Source organism: Phoxinus phoxinus (genome assembly GCF_949152265.1).
Source record: "Phoxinus phoxinus genome assembly, chromosome: 25".
NCBI classification, from domain to species: Eukaryota; Metazoa; Chordata; class Actinopteri; order Cypriniformes; family Leuciscidae; genus Phoxinus; species Phoxinus phoxinus.
Genome location: NC_136900.1, coordinates 10,178,977 through 10,196,107, shown reverse-complemented (window position 1 = coordinate 10,196,107; position 17,131 = coordinate 10,178,977). Strand labels below are relative to the sequence as shown.

The following is a 17,131-nucleotide window of genomic DNA, read 5'->3' as shown; positions in this document are numbered from 1 at the left end:
CAGTTCAATGTCGCTCTCTCATTTTCACTCTAGCGTTCTCCGCTTGTAATAAAGTTTTTCCGTGTGTGGAGCTGAAGATGGCGGCCAGCTCGGAGCGCAGTCCTCCTCCTTTCCCGGACTCAGAGGAGCCCGAGCTGCTGGAGGACAGTGACGACGGCGCGGATGCGTTCACGGGCACTGTGAGTAACACAATTAAACGCATTTCTGAAGCTAATTAGCTGGAGACTTTATACAGACAGGCAGAAAGAGAAGAAGACCGATCACTTTCACTACTCTGACACCCTCAGATCTCCTTGCTCTTATTCTTCTTCTTCTTCTACCGTAGATCTTCAGATCTGCTGGTTTGTACGGCGTTTTCTGTGATCATATTTGCTTAACAATTTAATAAAGATATAATTTTCATCATCACCTCAGATTTGATTCTTCCGCAGGGTTAAATAGATCTGAGTTTAGGCCTGCATGTGACATACTGAAGTTTTTGGAGGACTCTTGTAGTTATAATATCACAAGGAATGTTGACCCAGTTTTTCCAAACAAACTGAAGTCACACTGTTCGAGAGTGTGTAGCTATGTGTGTAAAATGAATGTTATGTTGTGTCTAATTATAAAGGAGGCTTGAAAGTAGATTAACTTCTGTATGCAGCACCACCCAACATATCATAGTTAAGATGTTTTATGTAGGCTATTTAAAATATGCATATATGCATGCAGTCCAAGGAAGAGATCCAAACTACAGTATGATGCGCATTATGAAGGCAAATCTGTTTCTAATAAATGAGCTGGTGTCCAGCAGTCAATGTTTACTTAGAGTAGTAATTTCAGTCTTTTCAGGTCAAAGTACTGAAGGTCTGGTCATGTGAGTCTCGAACTTGAGTGAATGTCTAAATGCCCTTTTTTTCTTTAGTAAGCATTTATTTTCTGAAGAATTTGCTTTGTGGGAAGGAATTTATAGTCTCTGTACGTGAGTCATGAAGGGGTGGATTGGTGGTTAAAGGTCTGCACTGGAACTGAAAGGTTGTAGGTTTGAACCCTGCAGAGGTTGATTCGTAAACTGTAACCATTGTACCGTTGTAGGTGGCGATAATGCACCTTAATGTTGGTGCTACCTGCCATAAAACCGACAAAGAAGAAGAAAATTGTACCGTTAAGCAAGGCACTTAACCCTGGGTTAATACAGGCGAATTGTCCCTGTAAGGGTGCTAGAAGTCACTTTGGATGACAGTGACTGCAAAATGACTACTACTCGGGCTACTAACTATCTCATGAGAAAAATGTGCTGGTCTTTAATATATTGCATTAAATACTTTACCCCAAAAGCAAAAGATAGAAATATGAAATTGTATTTAACATAATCAAAAAAGTAGCCAGTTTCAGGACCATTTAGGACATTTTTTGTGATTACATTTACATTTTATGTAATGTTTTTTCGAACCATCCTGTCTGGAATTAATGTTATGTATTTATTCATTTTAAACCATCAAATGTACAAATGCTCACGTATATATATATATATATATATATAAGACTAGCATGATTAATATTTACTGTTAATATAATGAGAATTTGGGTGAAAACATTTACTTCATTTTCAATGCAAAGATAGTACTAAAACAGGCTTATTTGATTTTTATTTATTTATTGTAAAATACCAGTTGTACAAGCAATCAAAAAGAAGAATGACAAATACCTGTAATAACATAAATATTTAACATTTTAATTATGTAATTACTTTTACAATAATAAGTATTTGGGTGGAAAATGTGCTTTAATTTTCAATGCAAAGAAAGTACTAAAATAGGCTTGCTTTTTTTTTTTACCACCAACTGTATTCACAAATACTTGTAATATAATATAATAAATATTTTACAATTTAAAGGTAAAGTAGGCCATTTTTCAGAGAAGCTAGCGATAGCGAGTTAGCTTTAAAAGCATGAGATCCCACCCTCCCTTCAGAGCGTCTCCAAACCCACGCCTCCTTCAAAACACATGAACAAGCGAAAAAGTCATGAGAGATGGCATTAAATGACCTCATGTCTCAAACCACATAACATTACAATAATAATGAACATAACTTAAAGAGCTCTGACCTGTATCACCTGACTGCTGCAGATTCATAACCGTGTTGATAGTGTTGCCATTGAAACGCATAAATTCGAGTCACGAACCGCTCCGAGTGTAACGTCACGGATTTCCGTCTCTTACAAATTACAGTAGTTATGGCGTGAACGCAGCATAAGCTTGTTGTTTTGGTTCAGGAGGAACTACGGCTGCTATTTCGTTTACTGTGTTCTGTGACTGACATCTGTCTAACTCTGCATAGCATGAAACACGCTGATGATGTGTGATGTCTGCGCGAGCAGGGTGTGTAAAACATATGTAGATGTTAGGACATCCTATCGTAGCCCTCGGAACGAGTTCTATGATTTTCTAGAGTTTCCTACGCCCCACAGACGAGATATATATAGGCTATATATATATATATATATATATATATATATATATATATATATATATATATATATATATATATATATATATATATATATATATATCCATTTAAATACATTTAGACCACTTGACTTAGTGATTGCTATCAGGATGTAAAGAGACTTTCAACCAGCATAGCAAAACATGTTTTTGAAGCAAATCACCCACCCTGCCTTTAAGTATAAAATTACTGTTACAATAATAAGTACTAATTGGGTGGAAAATGTGCTTAGCACAAAATACGCTTGCTTTATTTATTTACCAATTGTAGAAATGCGCAAATACATAAACTAATTTACATTTTTCAATGCAAAAATAATACTAAAAATAGATTTTTGTTTCTTCCTTTATTTAACTTTAAATACTTTACCTAGAGATATGAAAATAAATAAGGAAAATCCAAACACTGTTTAAGTCTTTCCTTTATTCGGACCCAAATCTAAAAAGTTGCTGTTATATTTTGCAAATAAAGGAAAGAGTTAAACAGTGTGTGGATTTTACTCGTTTATTTTTATAACTTTCGTTTTGATCCTGCGCCTGTTAGACATGATTTTTTGACACATTCTGTGAGATTCAGCCTGAAAATGTTTAATGTATTTGGGAAAACAATACCATGCCAGATGGAAAATTATTCCACAGGCCGTTAAACGCATTGTAGTAATCCTTTTTAAACTCACAATATTTATAGTAACTAAATTTACAACATTAGCTGAATAATCATTTCTGTGCTGTTCCTAGTCAATCTCCGAGATGGATTCACTGTCGCCCGACACAACCGGACCTCCTAAAGACCTCTTCAACACGCCACCAGAAGATATCTTCAGCGATCCTCTTAGCGACATTAACTCTGAACCCCAGAAGAACGTAAAGATACAGTCTCCTGGCAGCGACGAGGCCGTCGACCTGTTCAGCGACCCGCTGGACGATGAAGCCGATGTAATTAGTTCGCCTGAAGTCCAAAACCCCGTGCCAGATCTCTTGAAAGAGACTGTAGAAACGCCAAAGTCTGATGTCATCGGTAAAGCACCTATTGATATCAGCAGCAAGCCTGTGCACAAAAACGCCATTGGAGCCCGACATCAGGATATTTTCGAAGACCCTCCGAAGGACAGCAGCAAAGGCTCTGCCGCCAAGAAAGCAGGGAGCGCTGAGCTGTTCGGTGATGATGATGATGATGAAGATGAGGAGGAGGAAATGTTTAAAGAGCCATTAAAAGCCATGACGAAGAAGCCTCAGCCTTCAGTGGCGAGTGGGCCACCTATCAATGTCTTTACAGAGGTGAAATCAGAAGTGAAGGTCAAGCAACATGTTAAAGACGACCCCACGGACCTGTTCGCAGAGGAAGCCGTGAAGGCACCTGCCACCAAACCTTCCTCAAGCGGCGGCTCCAGGACCAATGGGGTTCACTCCGAGGAGCAGGATATCTTCTCAGGTACGACATTTCACTGGTAACACCTAGGGGTCATGACTGTTTTTCGGGCATGCCTAAGCAACATAGACACCTTTTGTTTTTAAAACTTGGCTACCTTGTCAGACAATATTTTTAAGCATCATAAGCACTTTTAAATGCTTTGTTCATGTTTCAAAATCTAGTGAGCAGCCTACCTAGGCAGTATTTTTGGGTGACATTGGTGCATTTAAAAGTTTGATTTGTGTTGCAAAATCCTCCGAACTGCCAACATAGACCGTTTTTTGTGTATATATATATTTTTTTTATTTCAATATATAGTAAGTGCCCTTCCCAGAGAGCTTTTTCAGGCATCATAGGCAAATGTAAAAGTTCATCTTTCAAAGCTAAGGCCTGGTTTCACAGACAGGGCTTAGATTAAGTCAGGATTAGGCCTTTGTTCAATGAGGTAATTTAAGTAGCTTTTATTAGTGTGCATCTAGAGACATCAAGAGACAAAACAATGGCACTGACATGTTTTAAGATATTTCAGTCCAAGTTGCTTTCAGTTAAAACTAGCATTTTAGTCTAGGACTAGCTTAAGCCTTGTCTGTGAAACTGGGGGTAAGTACTGCATTAGCAATGTAGTAACATACAGCGTTTTTGACATCTTAGAACACAAATGTATTGTTCTAATCTTCGAAACCTAGTGAGCTGCCTATTTAGACAATATTTAGCCTTAAAACCTTGAGAGCATTTTGTTTAAACAAGTTTCATTTGTGTTTCAAAATTTAGCTGTCCTCCCACATGTGAAAAGCATGTTTAGGTCACTTTTTTCAAAACCTTATGAGTGGCCTACCTAGACAATGGTTTGATATCATTGGTGAATTTAAAAGTTCGACTTGTGTTTCGAAACCTTACGAGTCGCCTACCTTGAAAGCATTTTTGGCTATCATAGGCATCAAACGAGTGAACTGTAAATGCTCAAGTAAAATACTACATCTCAAACTATAATTAAAATGAATCATTAAAAAAATGCTCTTCTAATAATAGTATATAAATAATACTTAAATAACACTGATTAGAAGTCGCCTAAAGTACTGTAGGGTTTTCAAGGCTTAGTGTTTTTTGCGCAATGAAACATTTTCCTGCTTTTTTTTTTTTTTTTACTCGCATGTATTGTACAATCAGAAATGCATGCGCATCACTTCTCTGAGTGATGGATGATGAATTCGCTTTCTCAGCGTTGACTCAGGAAGGGGAAAAGGAATTCCTCAGTGACCTTTGACCTCTCACCCTTCTTTATGTTGCTGATGGAATGTGTTTTGCGTGTGTGTGTGTGTGTGTGTGTGTGTGTGTGTTTATCTAGGTTGTGTCGGTTGCATCTGTTGTATCTTTTTAGTTTTATTGAAAATGCACTTTCTCTCACTGTTTTTCCCAGAAGCTACAGTGGAGTTGTCTCTGGACAGTCCTCTTAATGACCGCAAGAAGAAAGATGCCGTGAAAGCGTCAGTATCGGCTCCTGCCGCCCCGGTAGCCAGCAGCTCCAGCAAACCTCCGTCCAAAACTCTGGAGGAGGTAAAACACTTATAAAGACGGTTGGAAATTGAACATTTTTTACATTAAAAAGTACTGAGACTGAATGTTTTTCATGATGTTTGGCTCCTTTAGTGCCTGATTCACAAGCAAATGATTCTTTTTGATGTATGAGTCAAGAATCAGTCTTAAAGTTATGAATTTTTTATTTATGCGTGTTTCATTTGAAAACGAAATTAGTCAAAGCTACTAAAAGAATCAAGTTGAATCAGAATCAAAACTGGATTTGTTGCATTTCTTGCGATTCCCGTCAGATCAAACCTTACAGGTTTCCTTTTTCCGTTCTCTTTTTTTTCTCATAAAGTTGGAGGAAGAGGAAAGTGAGGACAAGTTTGATCTAAACATTTCCATCACAAATCCAGAGAAAATTGGTAAGACCATCATCTCCCACTATGTCAGCTGGGATTTGCTTTCTGATGTCTCGTTTCAGGCTTTTAAGGATTAACGCTGTTCTCATAAAACATTAGTTTGTAAAAGTAGAGGAAACAGAAAACCGGGATTACTTACAAGTTGAAATTGTTCTAATTAAGGAACTAGATACGGCTATCTGGAGCATTGCCATACGATCACAACTTCCTTTTTTTGCCCTGTACCAGCTTTTTTTCATTTCCTGTCCTTCTTCTTTTTTTTAAAGGTGTGTTGTTACTGTAAGATCTTATCAGCTCTGGGGAGATAATATTTCATCTGACATAATATACCATAGTTTTTGCTCATAGTTTGCTCACTCTTACTTTGTATATAGTGGCCAAAAGTTATGTCCAGAGCGGATTTGTGTTTTCAATGACCCTACAAGTTAGATTAAACCATCAGGATATGAGGACAATATTTAATATTTATCAAATAGGAGGGGAAAAAACACTTGGTTAAGGTATTTATCTGACACAATTATTTGGCAAAAAAGAGGCAAACTACAGCTAAAGGCTTATTTTACTATTCCTAAAATATGCAAAATGCATAAAAAAGCATTGAACACTACAGTTATTAATATTTCGTTGGTTGTCTCTTGTTTTCATGTGCTCTTAATTTCTTTGTATGATAATTTATAGAGAAGATCTAGTAATATGTGATCCAGCAGGCACAAGTTAGAAGTTTAAATAAAGTCAGAATTGCAGGTTCAGTTGCTTTGGAGGATCTTGGGAGTAAACGTTGTTTAGCTTACCGGTAAATTGGTTTTGTAATAAAAACTGAATTTTTCTTTTGAAATAAAGGTGAATGTTTTATGTATTTACAGCAAAAAATCTGTTCCTGGGGAATTGAAAGGAACTCACATGGGTCGTTAACTGCATAACTAGGTTGAGGAGAGATCCCCTGATATGATTGTAAAGTGCTTTGGATGTGCAGTACAGAAGTTCACATGAATGCGCTATATAAATGCCTCATTCATTCAACTAACTAAAACCAGCAAACCGGACCAGTCTGGGAGACCAGTTTAGGCTAGTCTAGCTTTTTTTCCAGCTGGGATCATTGACTTTAAACCTATGACCTTTGTGTAACCATTCCTGATCTTTAAGCTTGAGGTTAACGGCACATATATGTGTTATTTTGGGCATGTGAGGTGATTCTCTCTCTGCTTCTTACAGGTGATGGTATGAATGCTTATATGGCCTACAAAGTGTCAACACAGGTGATTTTTCAGTCTCTTGTGCAGATTACACGACCGCACAACACGACACGGCCTAAATCTCCCTCTTTTCATCCTCTCAGACGTCGTTAACCATGTTCCGTAGCAAGACGTTTACTGTACGCAGACGCTTCAGTGATTTCCTGGGATTGTACGAAAAGCTCTCGGAGAAACACTCACAGAATGGATTCATCATACCTCCACCACCTGAGAAGAGCATTCTGGGTAGAAACTTGCTTCTTGCTAATGCATCCGATCTGATCTGATTATGAACAAGTGTCTGATTATGAATAACTGTGTGTGGATTTTCCAGGTATGACAAAAGTCAAAGTGGGGAAGGAGGATCCATCGTCAGCAGAGTTTGTGGAGCGGAGGAGAGCTGCTCTAGAGAGGTTTGTTACTGAAGATGACAATGTTTCTTAACTCACAGCCTCGTAAAGCGAGGAATCATGCTTCTTTTCCTAGTTTTTGTCCTGACCAGCCACATTTGTCATCAATGTGTCATGTCAGAACTTTGTTACATTGCACTAAGAAGCCCCGCCCCCAGTGAAATCTCATTGGTTTAAAACCCCTCTCCATATATCTGTTAATAAAACACCAAACTATGATTGGCTGTGATGCTGCTACCATACAGTATTTTCATTTTAATGAGAACAGAAAAATGACTTGGATTGATTAATATAATATAATGTTAATATTAATTACTACTATCATTATTTATTTTCATTTGAATGAGAACAGAAAAAATACTTAAACTGCATAGTATAATAATAGTTATATAATATATATATATATAAAATGAGGACATAAAAATTACTTAAACTGGATAATGGTTATGTTCGCCATAATTAAAATAATATATATGGGGATTGAAAATGTCTTAAAATGGATAATATATTAATATTAATCTCTACTATCATTACACTATGTATTTTCATTTCAATGAGGACAGAAATGTTACTTTGATTGGATAAAATTGTCAGTAATAATTTAGTAATAATGTTAGTAATAATTCATATTAACATAATTTGTTAAATAACTAAAATTAAATAATGCATTGTTAAATTTGATAATGCAATGTCATTTAATGTAAGTAAATATTATATAATTTAATGAGGACATAAAAATGATCTATACTTGCCTAATCTAATTATTGAAAATTAATATTAATTACAACTAACATTATATTATATCATCCAATCTAAGTCATTTTTTCATCTTTATTCAAATTAAAACATATATTAATTACAAGTTTACAACTAACATTTAATTTTATTATATCCCAATTTATGATGATATCCAATCTAATGTTGTTGTCTAATTATTTAGAATTGATAATATGATGTAATAAAATATAATGTTAGTAGTAATTAATATTGCTATATTTTGAGGTTTTGTGTTAGAGGATTGTTTGTGTGGTTGCAGGTATCTTCAGAGGATTGTAAGTCACCCGTCTCTCCTGCAGGACCCTGATGTCAGAGAGTTTTTAGAGAAAGAAGAGGTGAGACGTCTTCTTGCATAAAAACTAACATTTTTAACCATTCAACGCATGCGACCGCAAACTCCACATTAACATAAACCTAAAAGAAATGACTTTCTCACATGCAGATGTTTATCTATCCATTCCTCACATGCAGAAACATCAGCTTTGCTGTTTGTGACGATAACTCAATGCTGTGTGTGTGTGTGTGTGTTAGTTGCCCAGAGCAGTCGGCACACAGGCTCTGAGTGGAGCCGGCTTCCTCAAAATGCTCAACAAAGCCACCGATGCTGTGAGTAAGATGACCATAAAGATGAACGAACAGGATGTGGTGAGTGGAAACACCTGCTGGTCTGACCCACGCTCAGCTTAAAACCAACCTAGAAAGGACACTGAATATTAAACCGTGTGTGTGTGCTTGTTGGTTTCAGTGGTTTGATGAGAAGATCCAGGATGTAGAAAATGAAGAACAGCAGTTGCGGAAACTTCACGTCATGGTGGAATCGCTTGTCAATCACAGGAAAGGTCAGAAGGGCAAACAAACTCTCATTTGTGACCCTGGATCACAAAACCAGTCATAAGTCGCACGGGTATATTTGTGGCAATGGCCTACAATACATTGTATGGGTCAAAATGATCGATTTTCCTTTTATGCCAAAAATCATTAGGATATTAGGTAAAGATGATGTTCCCTGAAGATATTTAGTAAATTTCCTACCGTAAATATATAAAACATTTATTTTTGTGAGTGAATGCAGCACAATCGCGAACATAAATGCACAACTTTAAAGCAGATTTTCTCAATGTTTAGATTTTTTTTGCACCCTCAGATTCCAGATGTTCAAATAGTTGTATCTCGGCCAAATATTGTCATATCCTAACAAACCGTACATCAATGGAAAGCTTATTTATTCAGTTTCAGATAATGTATAAATCTCAATTTCATAAAATGTACCCATGTGACTGGTTTTGTGGTCCAGGGTCACATATTTGAAATGTGGATATTTTTTTCTTTTAAAATGTAGTACATTCAGATTTGGGTATTGCAACCCGTTGTATTTCTGTAATGTGACGTATATTAAGTGAAACAGAATCTGATTGGATGACTGCTGTAAAGCAACTAGTTGTTTAAGGGTGGGATGTGTGTTTCAGAGTTGTCTGGGAACACGGCCGTGTTTGCGAAGAGCGTGGCGATGTTGGGCAGCTCGGAGGATAACACGGCTCTGTCGCGAGCTCTGTCTCAGCTGGCCGAGGTGGAAGATCGAATCGAGCAGCTCCACCAGGACCAGGCGGCCAACGACTTCTTCACCTTCTCTGAGCTGCTGGCCGATTATATACGACTGCTGGGAGCCGTCAGGGTACAGACAAACACACACACACACAAGAAAAATCCCACTCGTCCTGTTGATTTATTGTGTATTATGTACATTAAATATATTATATATATTTCACCATGATGCATATCTGTATGCATCTACATAATTGTTATTTATATTTGAATGGTTATTATTTAAAAAATAATTATAACAAATTTAATTTACAATGTAGACACACTACTGGTCAAAAGTTTGATTTAAAAAAAAAAAAGGTTTTTGAAAGAAGTGTCTTCTGCTCACCAAGGCTGCATTTTATTTGATCAAAAACACAGTAAAAACTAGCCTGGGTTTCCCCAGAATGCCTTTGCGCAGCGCGATTTTATTCTCGCTGAAAGGCAGTCTGGAAACCATGGACCTGATTTTCGCCTCGTTTAGGGAACCAATCACAGAACGGAGAGGGAGCAGCAAGACGATGACGACATCTTTGCGACACAACTAAGCAGTTTGTTTATATCTATGGAGTCAACATGGCAGCAGACGCGAAGCTACCTTTTGATGCAGCCTTAGATATTGTTCTAAGTAGTTTAGATCGCAATTTTATTTAGAAAAAAGAGCAGCGTTTGGCGTTAAACCATTTCTCTACATACGTCATCTGGTATAATGGAAACCATTGGCTATGAGCTACAGGCGCATTTGATAGACATTCTTAGCACCCAATAAACGGCGCCGGCGCATTCGTAAACCACGCCTCAAATACGAGAAAATGCACATGTGGTTCCCAGACCCAAGTCTCAACGAGAATTGGGTCTGGCGTTAGCCAGGCTAAGTAAAAACAGTAATATTGTGAAATGTTATTACAATTTAAAATAACCGTTTTCTGTTTGAATATATTTTAAAATGTAATTTATTCCCGTGATCAAAGCTGGATTTTCAGCATCATTACTCCAGTCTTCAGTGTCACATGATCCTTCAGAAATCACTCTAAATTCTAATATGATGATTTGCTGATTTATTATTATTAATCCAACAAATGCAGCCTTAGTGAGCATGAGGGGGGGGAAATTATAATGTTTGACTGGTAGTTTACATAGAGTATGTATCATTATGCTAAAAATGTAAATAAAATAAAAATTAAATTAGAATTATTATTAAAGGGGTCATGACATGAGAAACCAAATTTGCCTTGATCTTTTGGTATATAAGAGGTCTTTGTACCATTAAAACGTCCTGCAAGTTTCATAGCTTAAGACGTCCTCCCCATTATAAACAAATCATTTATTTAATCAAGCTCGAAATACAGCTCGTTCGTAAGAAGTGACGTCACGGTACGAAGTGACGTACCAGCGTTTGCATATGACCGCCTCCAGCGCAAGACAACTACGCTTAAAGCGCAAGACAACTACGCTCATTTCGTATCGTTGTCGCCCCGCACCCGCGCGCCTCACAAGTGTTCAGTCGACGGACAGCGAGTGGGTCTGTGTACAGGGAAATTACGATGCCACGCAGATGTGCTCTTCCTGGCTGTGGACAAACAACATCTTTGAATACGCTGCGAAAGATCCAGTCGTCAGGGAAAAATGGATGCACTTTATTTTTTGCGGACGTCTCAGTCACGGCAGTGTTAGTTTAAGCGTTTGTTCTATACATTTTAAGGATGACTGTTTTGAGAAAAAATTCCAATATGATGCTGGCTTTGCCAGAAAACTGTTGCTCAAAGATAAGTCCGTGCCGACTATTCTGGGCTCAACAACGACGACGCAAACGTACTTTTTATCACTGGCTAATATAAACACATTTGTATAAGAGAATCTTGAAAATATGTCGCCTTTCTAGTAGGCCTACATGCGATAGAAAGTTAAAAATGTCGCCTTTATCAATTCTGCATCTTCAAAGATGGCCTGTGCATGCATTTTTGTCCGTGGTACACCCTATCATTTCATTGAAATTAGTTAAATAATGTTGAACTCTTAGCAAATTAAGCTATAATTATGCAACAATAATCCGTTTTTAAGTGTCTCTGGTTACAATTTTTTTATTAATTCAAAATAGTTTGACGTTACATGTGGACACGGGCTGATCCAGTCTTCGTTGTTGTGGTGATGGTTCATTTCCCCCTGATTCCTCATCTGATTCCGGCTCAAACATAATAAGGTTTTATCATTGCAAGAGCCATCGCTTCGCATGCATCACCCGTCATTAAACAGTTGCGCCGAATCCGCAAATGTTCTGGATGGGGGCGTTAATAATTGATGCATAGGCACTGACGTTAGCCAATCATAACAGTGGGCGTTAACACTGAACTCTTAAAGGGGAAACACCCCCAAAACAGACTGTTCAGGATAATCAGAGGATGAGAAACAGGGTGGGAAAAGGTCATAAATCACTACATTTTAAAAGTTTTTTGTAAAAAAAACTGTAGTAATACTATAATTGCACCTATGGGGACCTAATAATAAAATAAAAAAAAACATGTCATGACCCCTTTAATAATAATAATCATTTATTTGTATTCTCCATTGTCAGGGGTGTTTTGATCAGAGAATGAAAGCGTGGCAGCGCTGGCAGGACGCTGAGAACATGCTGCAGAAAAAAAGAGAGTCCGAGGCCAAACTCCTGTGGGCCAACAAACCCGACAAACTCCAGCAGGCCAAGGACGAGATCTCTGAGGTGATGCACAACACCAATGCTGCTGGGTATACAGATGAGCACTAACATCTGTAACCAAGTCATGTCTTACTCTCCTGTCTCGTCCTGCAGTGGGAGGCAAAGGTCACGCAGTTCGAGAGAGAGTTCGAGAGAATCTCAGCCACCGTACAGAAAGACGTCATCCGTTTTGATGTAAGACATGATTTCCCTGTTGGCTTTGGATATCTTGGCATTAAAGGGTCCCTGTTATGCTTTTTATGGATATTGCCTTGAATGTAGTGTGTAATAGAGCACTTTGTGAATATAATGGACTGCATTGTTTCAAAGATTAAAGTGCTCAATAAATTGAGTGATTGTCTTTTAAAAGAAAAAATAGATTCTGAACGGCTCGAAAAAAAATTGCATAATGGCCGTCAATATTCTTCAATGGCTGCCCTCAAACGAAGTCTACTTTGACCCTCAAACACTTTAGTTGTAGTTGAAGTCTAGAAGAGTTTGGTTCAAGACGACGCTGTTTTCTGCGCTGCCAAAGCAAAACCACTTGGCTGCACTTGAGGACTCTTGATACTACAAAACCGAAGCCATCGTTACTGTTCGTATCAATGTTTGTCAAGTGCTGAGGAAGATCCAGAGCTGAAGTTCAGATATGCTAGATATGCAGATATGCTTTGGTTTCCGACACATGCTGTTAACAGTCGACCAATCACAACAGACTGGGCCATCTGACCAATCAGAGCAGAGTAGACCAATCACAACAGACTTGTCCAGCTGACCAATCAGCAGAGTAGACCAATCACAACAGACTGGGTCTTCTGACCAATCAGAGCAGAGTAGACCAATCACAACAGACTGGGTCATCTGACCAATCAGAGCAGAGTATACTCAGAAAGGAGGGGTTTAGAGAGACTTATTTGCAGTTGTTCTCGCTTCAATGAATTGTTGAATCGTATTTAATGATTCTGACTGACAATTCATTGAAATTTCTTTGCTAACAGAAAGAAAAAGCTCGAGATTTTAAGAGACAAATCATCAAATATCTGGAGTCACTGCTGCACTCAGAACAACAGGTACATGAACACTTTCCTTTCTTTTTTTTCCTGAAAAAAATCTGAGTGCTTGTGATTCACATTCGGCTCTCTTTCTCTCCTCTAGCTGATAAAATACTGGGAGGCGTTTTTGCCGGAAGCGAAAGCGATCGCGTGAGGAGGCGTCCGCGCGCACACACACACACTCACCCGTGACTGAGGCCTTTCTACACTCTTTACCTCTTGCCTATAAACCAAGAGAAACCGTGCTGCAAAGGGAATCATCCATCCGGCCGCTCGTTACTCTGATTGAATTAGTAACTTGTATATTTTCGGTGTAATCTTCACCTTTATTTTCTTACGTTGACTATTGTTTAGGGGGATGTAAACGCATGTGGTGGTGGTGGTGGTGGCTGGGTCTCTTCCTCGTCTGTATGCAACCAAACTTCATGTTAATTCTCCACTCAGATGTGTTACTCATCAGCAGTGACGTTACACTAGAGGGCGCTCTCCTCTCATTCACAGTAGGACACTTCCCAGCAGCCACTCGTCACCTGACAAAAAGATGTTTGTACTTCTAAAGGAGGGGTTTCAGAGACAAACGGTGACCTAGGTCATTTCAGAAGTCCACAATATTGGTATATACACTTTTAAACACCATAATGACATTGTATTTTGCAAAGTAAAAAGAGATAATGCAGTTTTTTTTTGGTGGGCTGTTGAAATCAAATAGGCCGGGTATCGTAAACTGTACATGTCAACACTTGCACTCGATCGGTGATTTTTCTTTTGCTGGCTCATAGTTTTCACTCAAAGGATCATTTTAAATCTTCAATAGATTTAGGGTCTTGTTTCTATTTGACGTAAAGCATTTCTAAAGACGCTCCTAAAGCGTTTGATATCAGTCCCGGAGCTCTCTCTGCTGGTCAAACCAGAAGCCCAAAGCACTTCAGTCTTAAAACGGCTTTCCTTCTTCATTTAGGGCCTGTTTTTCCTCATTTTCACTCTTTTTCTCTTTATTTACTTCATGTTCATGTGTAGACATTTATGCCAACGTGTTATCGTTTCGTGTCAAACCATATTTGACTGACATGTTCAAATAATTAATAGACTTTTGCTACGCTAATACTAATGATTAAATTGTTTCTACATGAGATTTTTTTTTATACAGATTTTGCTGCTGTCAGAGTTTGTAAGGCTGTTTATTCGTCGTCATTTATAACATTAGACATTTTGTTGTTGTTTGTTTATTAGTTTGCTTCATAAATGATATTTTTGGGCCCTTCGGTAATAACACTTTGAAGAGACGTAAACAAGTTGGACTTCACCATTGGGTGCCATACAAATCAAATGTTTGTTTATAAGAAAAAAAGGGGCAGGTATTTTTTTCACTGTGGACACTTCTATTGAGGAAAACAATAAAGATTTAATTACAAATATAAAGCTTTTGATTTACTATTCAGTTGTTTTGTGTGTGTGTGCGCGTATGTATGCATTTGTGTGTATACATCTTTATATATATGTATTAGTGCTGTCATCGGTTAATCTTGATTAATCACATCTAACAAAAATGTGTCAATTTACACATAAATATATATATACATAAATTTACACATTTTTGTTAGATGTGATTAATCACAATTAGCCTAATCGATTTGACTGCACTTTTATACATACTATATATATATATCAACTTTTAGTGTTATATTAGTATAATTTATATTCTATTATACTATTTATTAATATTTGAATTAGTTATTATTTTTTAGTTTTTGTAATGTTAGTACTTAGGTTTTTATAAAATTATTTTAAAAAATCCAAAATAAATATAAATAAATGTTTGTATGTATATATACATATATATATTAAATTTAGCTTATTTTATATTTCTGTTTGAGTCATTATAGTGCTCAAAACATTTGTTTTAATTTAATTTTTTTATCTAATAAAAATTTTATATATGTATATATTTTTTTCACCTTTATTTTATTTAAGGAAGACGATTTTAATAGTTGTATTTAACAATAACATCACTGATTATAACTGGTGGGATAAAACACAATTTCTCTTCACCTGAAACCTTGAGGCAAAAGATCCACATCCACACATCAGAATAATGAAGGAAGTGATCCTTCCAGGCCTTCCGTCTTTTAGTGTTTGTTCTGTGTTGAGCAGAAGCTCTCATTCAATACTCTTATCAGAAATGCTTGTTTCTCTCCAGCTTTGATGAGACATTTTCATGTGACAACATTGAGGGTAAAATTATTGCAGCTTCAGCGGAATTAACCTTTCACCAAAATCCCTTCAATTCATTAATCATTAAACTTCTCGACCTGTTTATTTTCCAGCAATTTGCAGGTCAAAAATGGCCCAGGGTTCACGATCAGCTGTTCTGTTTGGAATTAAACTGAGCATGAGCTCTAACCTCCTGATGGGATGAAGTGGGAAAGCAGGGATAATAACACTTGAGCATCAGGAATGTGTGTTATCTTCAGACTGGAGTGTGTTTAGTCAGCAGTTAATGCATGAATGGTTGTGTGTCACGGGAAATCATGTGATTCTCATTCATTCTCCATTTAGACAGAAGAAATGAGGACATCAGGTTTGGTGTTGACACCTCTGACCAATTTGACCTTACAAAAATAGACGCTAAATGATGCTTGCTCGATATCATCCGTAGACATGATTTAATGCACAAATAAATGACAAGTTTGCATTTGAACTCTGGTTGGAATAGATACACAACTGTCCTTTATTAAGAATGATAAATGTTTATACATGAGAAATCGCATGACAGACTTGTGATCCGACGACACAGACAGACACTGGGCTCTTTATATCTAACTCTCAAAAAAAGTTCCAGAAACATCCTAAAATAACTTTTTTTTTTCTCGAGATCTTCAGAAAACACGTGTCTGAAGAATTTATCATTGTATTATAATCTCCAAAGAAACAATGTTCAAAGGTAGGGTAGGCAATTTTTTCATAAACACATTTTTTTTTCAATGAAACATATCTTTTGTGGAAGTCTCATGACTAAAAAAATGTTCGTCCAACCATTGCATTCCGATAAATTCAGCCTCTGAATTGGTCACTGAGTGCCACTAACAAACAGCAGATGCAGTTAACAGTTCCTCCTGAACCAAAACAAGAGCTTATGCTGGTTCACACACCGTTATTACAAGATGGCAACCCATGATGTTGATTTATGTGTTTCTATATCAACACTATCAATGCCGAAATGAATGTGTAGCAGTCAGGTGGTACAAGTAAGAGCTCTGTAAGTTGTTTACATTATTATTGTAATGTGCTTTGAGACATGAGGTAATTTAACACCGTCTCTTGTCTTAGGACGCTGTGCGCGTGTTTTGGAGGAGGCCGCTGGGGCAAAACTTTGTAGGCTACAAAAATATTTTCAGCCAAAATACTAATTAATTATGAAGGCTGAGCATTTTTAATATTTGGTGAATAACTCCTGCCATAGTCACTCAAATCTGTCCAGATGGCAATTCTAGTCACAAATTATGTTTTGTTTATTCACAGTAATGTCACATTTTCCGGGGCGTTTCCCCC

The 17,131-nt window shown here is 37.2% G+C and overlaps 1 protein-coding gene across 1 annotated transcript; it reads left to right on the top strand.

The window, feature by feature from the left end:
* The first annotated feature begins 33 nt into the window (after window positions 1-33).
* Window positions 34-15,001, top strand: snx1a (sorting nexin 1a). Its single transcript, XM_079603157.1, has 15 exons — window positions 34-179; window positions 3,226-3,919; window positions 5,316-5,452; window positions 5,775-5,841; window positions 7,051-7,094; window positions 7,175-7,316; window positions 7,405-7,483; window positions 8,517-8,592; window positions 8,789-8,902; window positions 9,003-9,096; window positions 9,724-9,929; window positions 12,411-12,554; window positions 12,645-12,725; window positions 13,529-13,600; window positions 13,686-15,001. The coding sequence occupies exons 1-15, from the start codon at window positions 78-80 to the stop codon at window positions 13,734-13,736; spliced, it is 2,103 nt and encodes a 700-aa protein (XP_079459283.1). The 5' UTR covers window positions 34-77; the 3' UTR covers window positions 13,737-15,001.
* The last annotated feature ends 2,130 nt before the right edge of the window (window positions 15,002-17,131 follow it).

Bases quoted from the DNA above. Each gene is read 5' to 3' on its own strand.
- snx1a (XM_079603157.1), top strand. From the start codon at position 78: ATGGCGGCCAGCTCGGAGCGCAGTCCTCCTCCTTTCCCGGACTCAGAG. The intron at 5,842-7,050 runs GTAAGACCATCA...TGCTTCTTACAG, and splicing joins CACAAATCCAGAGAAAATTG to GTGATGGTATGAATGCTTAT. The intron at 7,317-7,404 runs GTAGAAACTTGC...TGGATTTTCCAG, and splicing joins ACCTGAGAAGAGCATTCTGG to GTATGACAAAAGTCAAAGTG.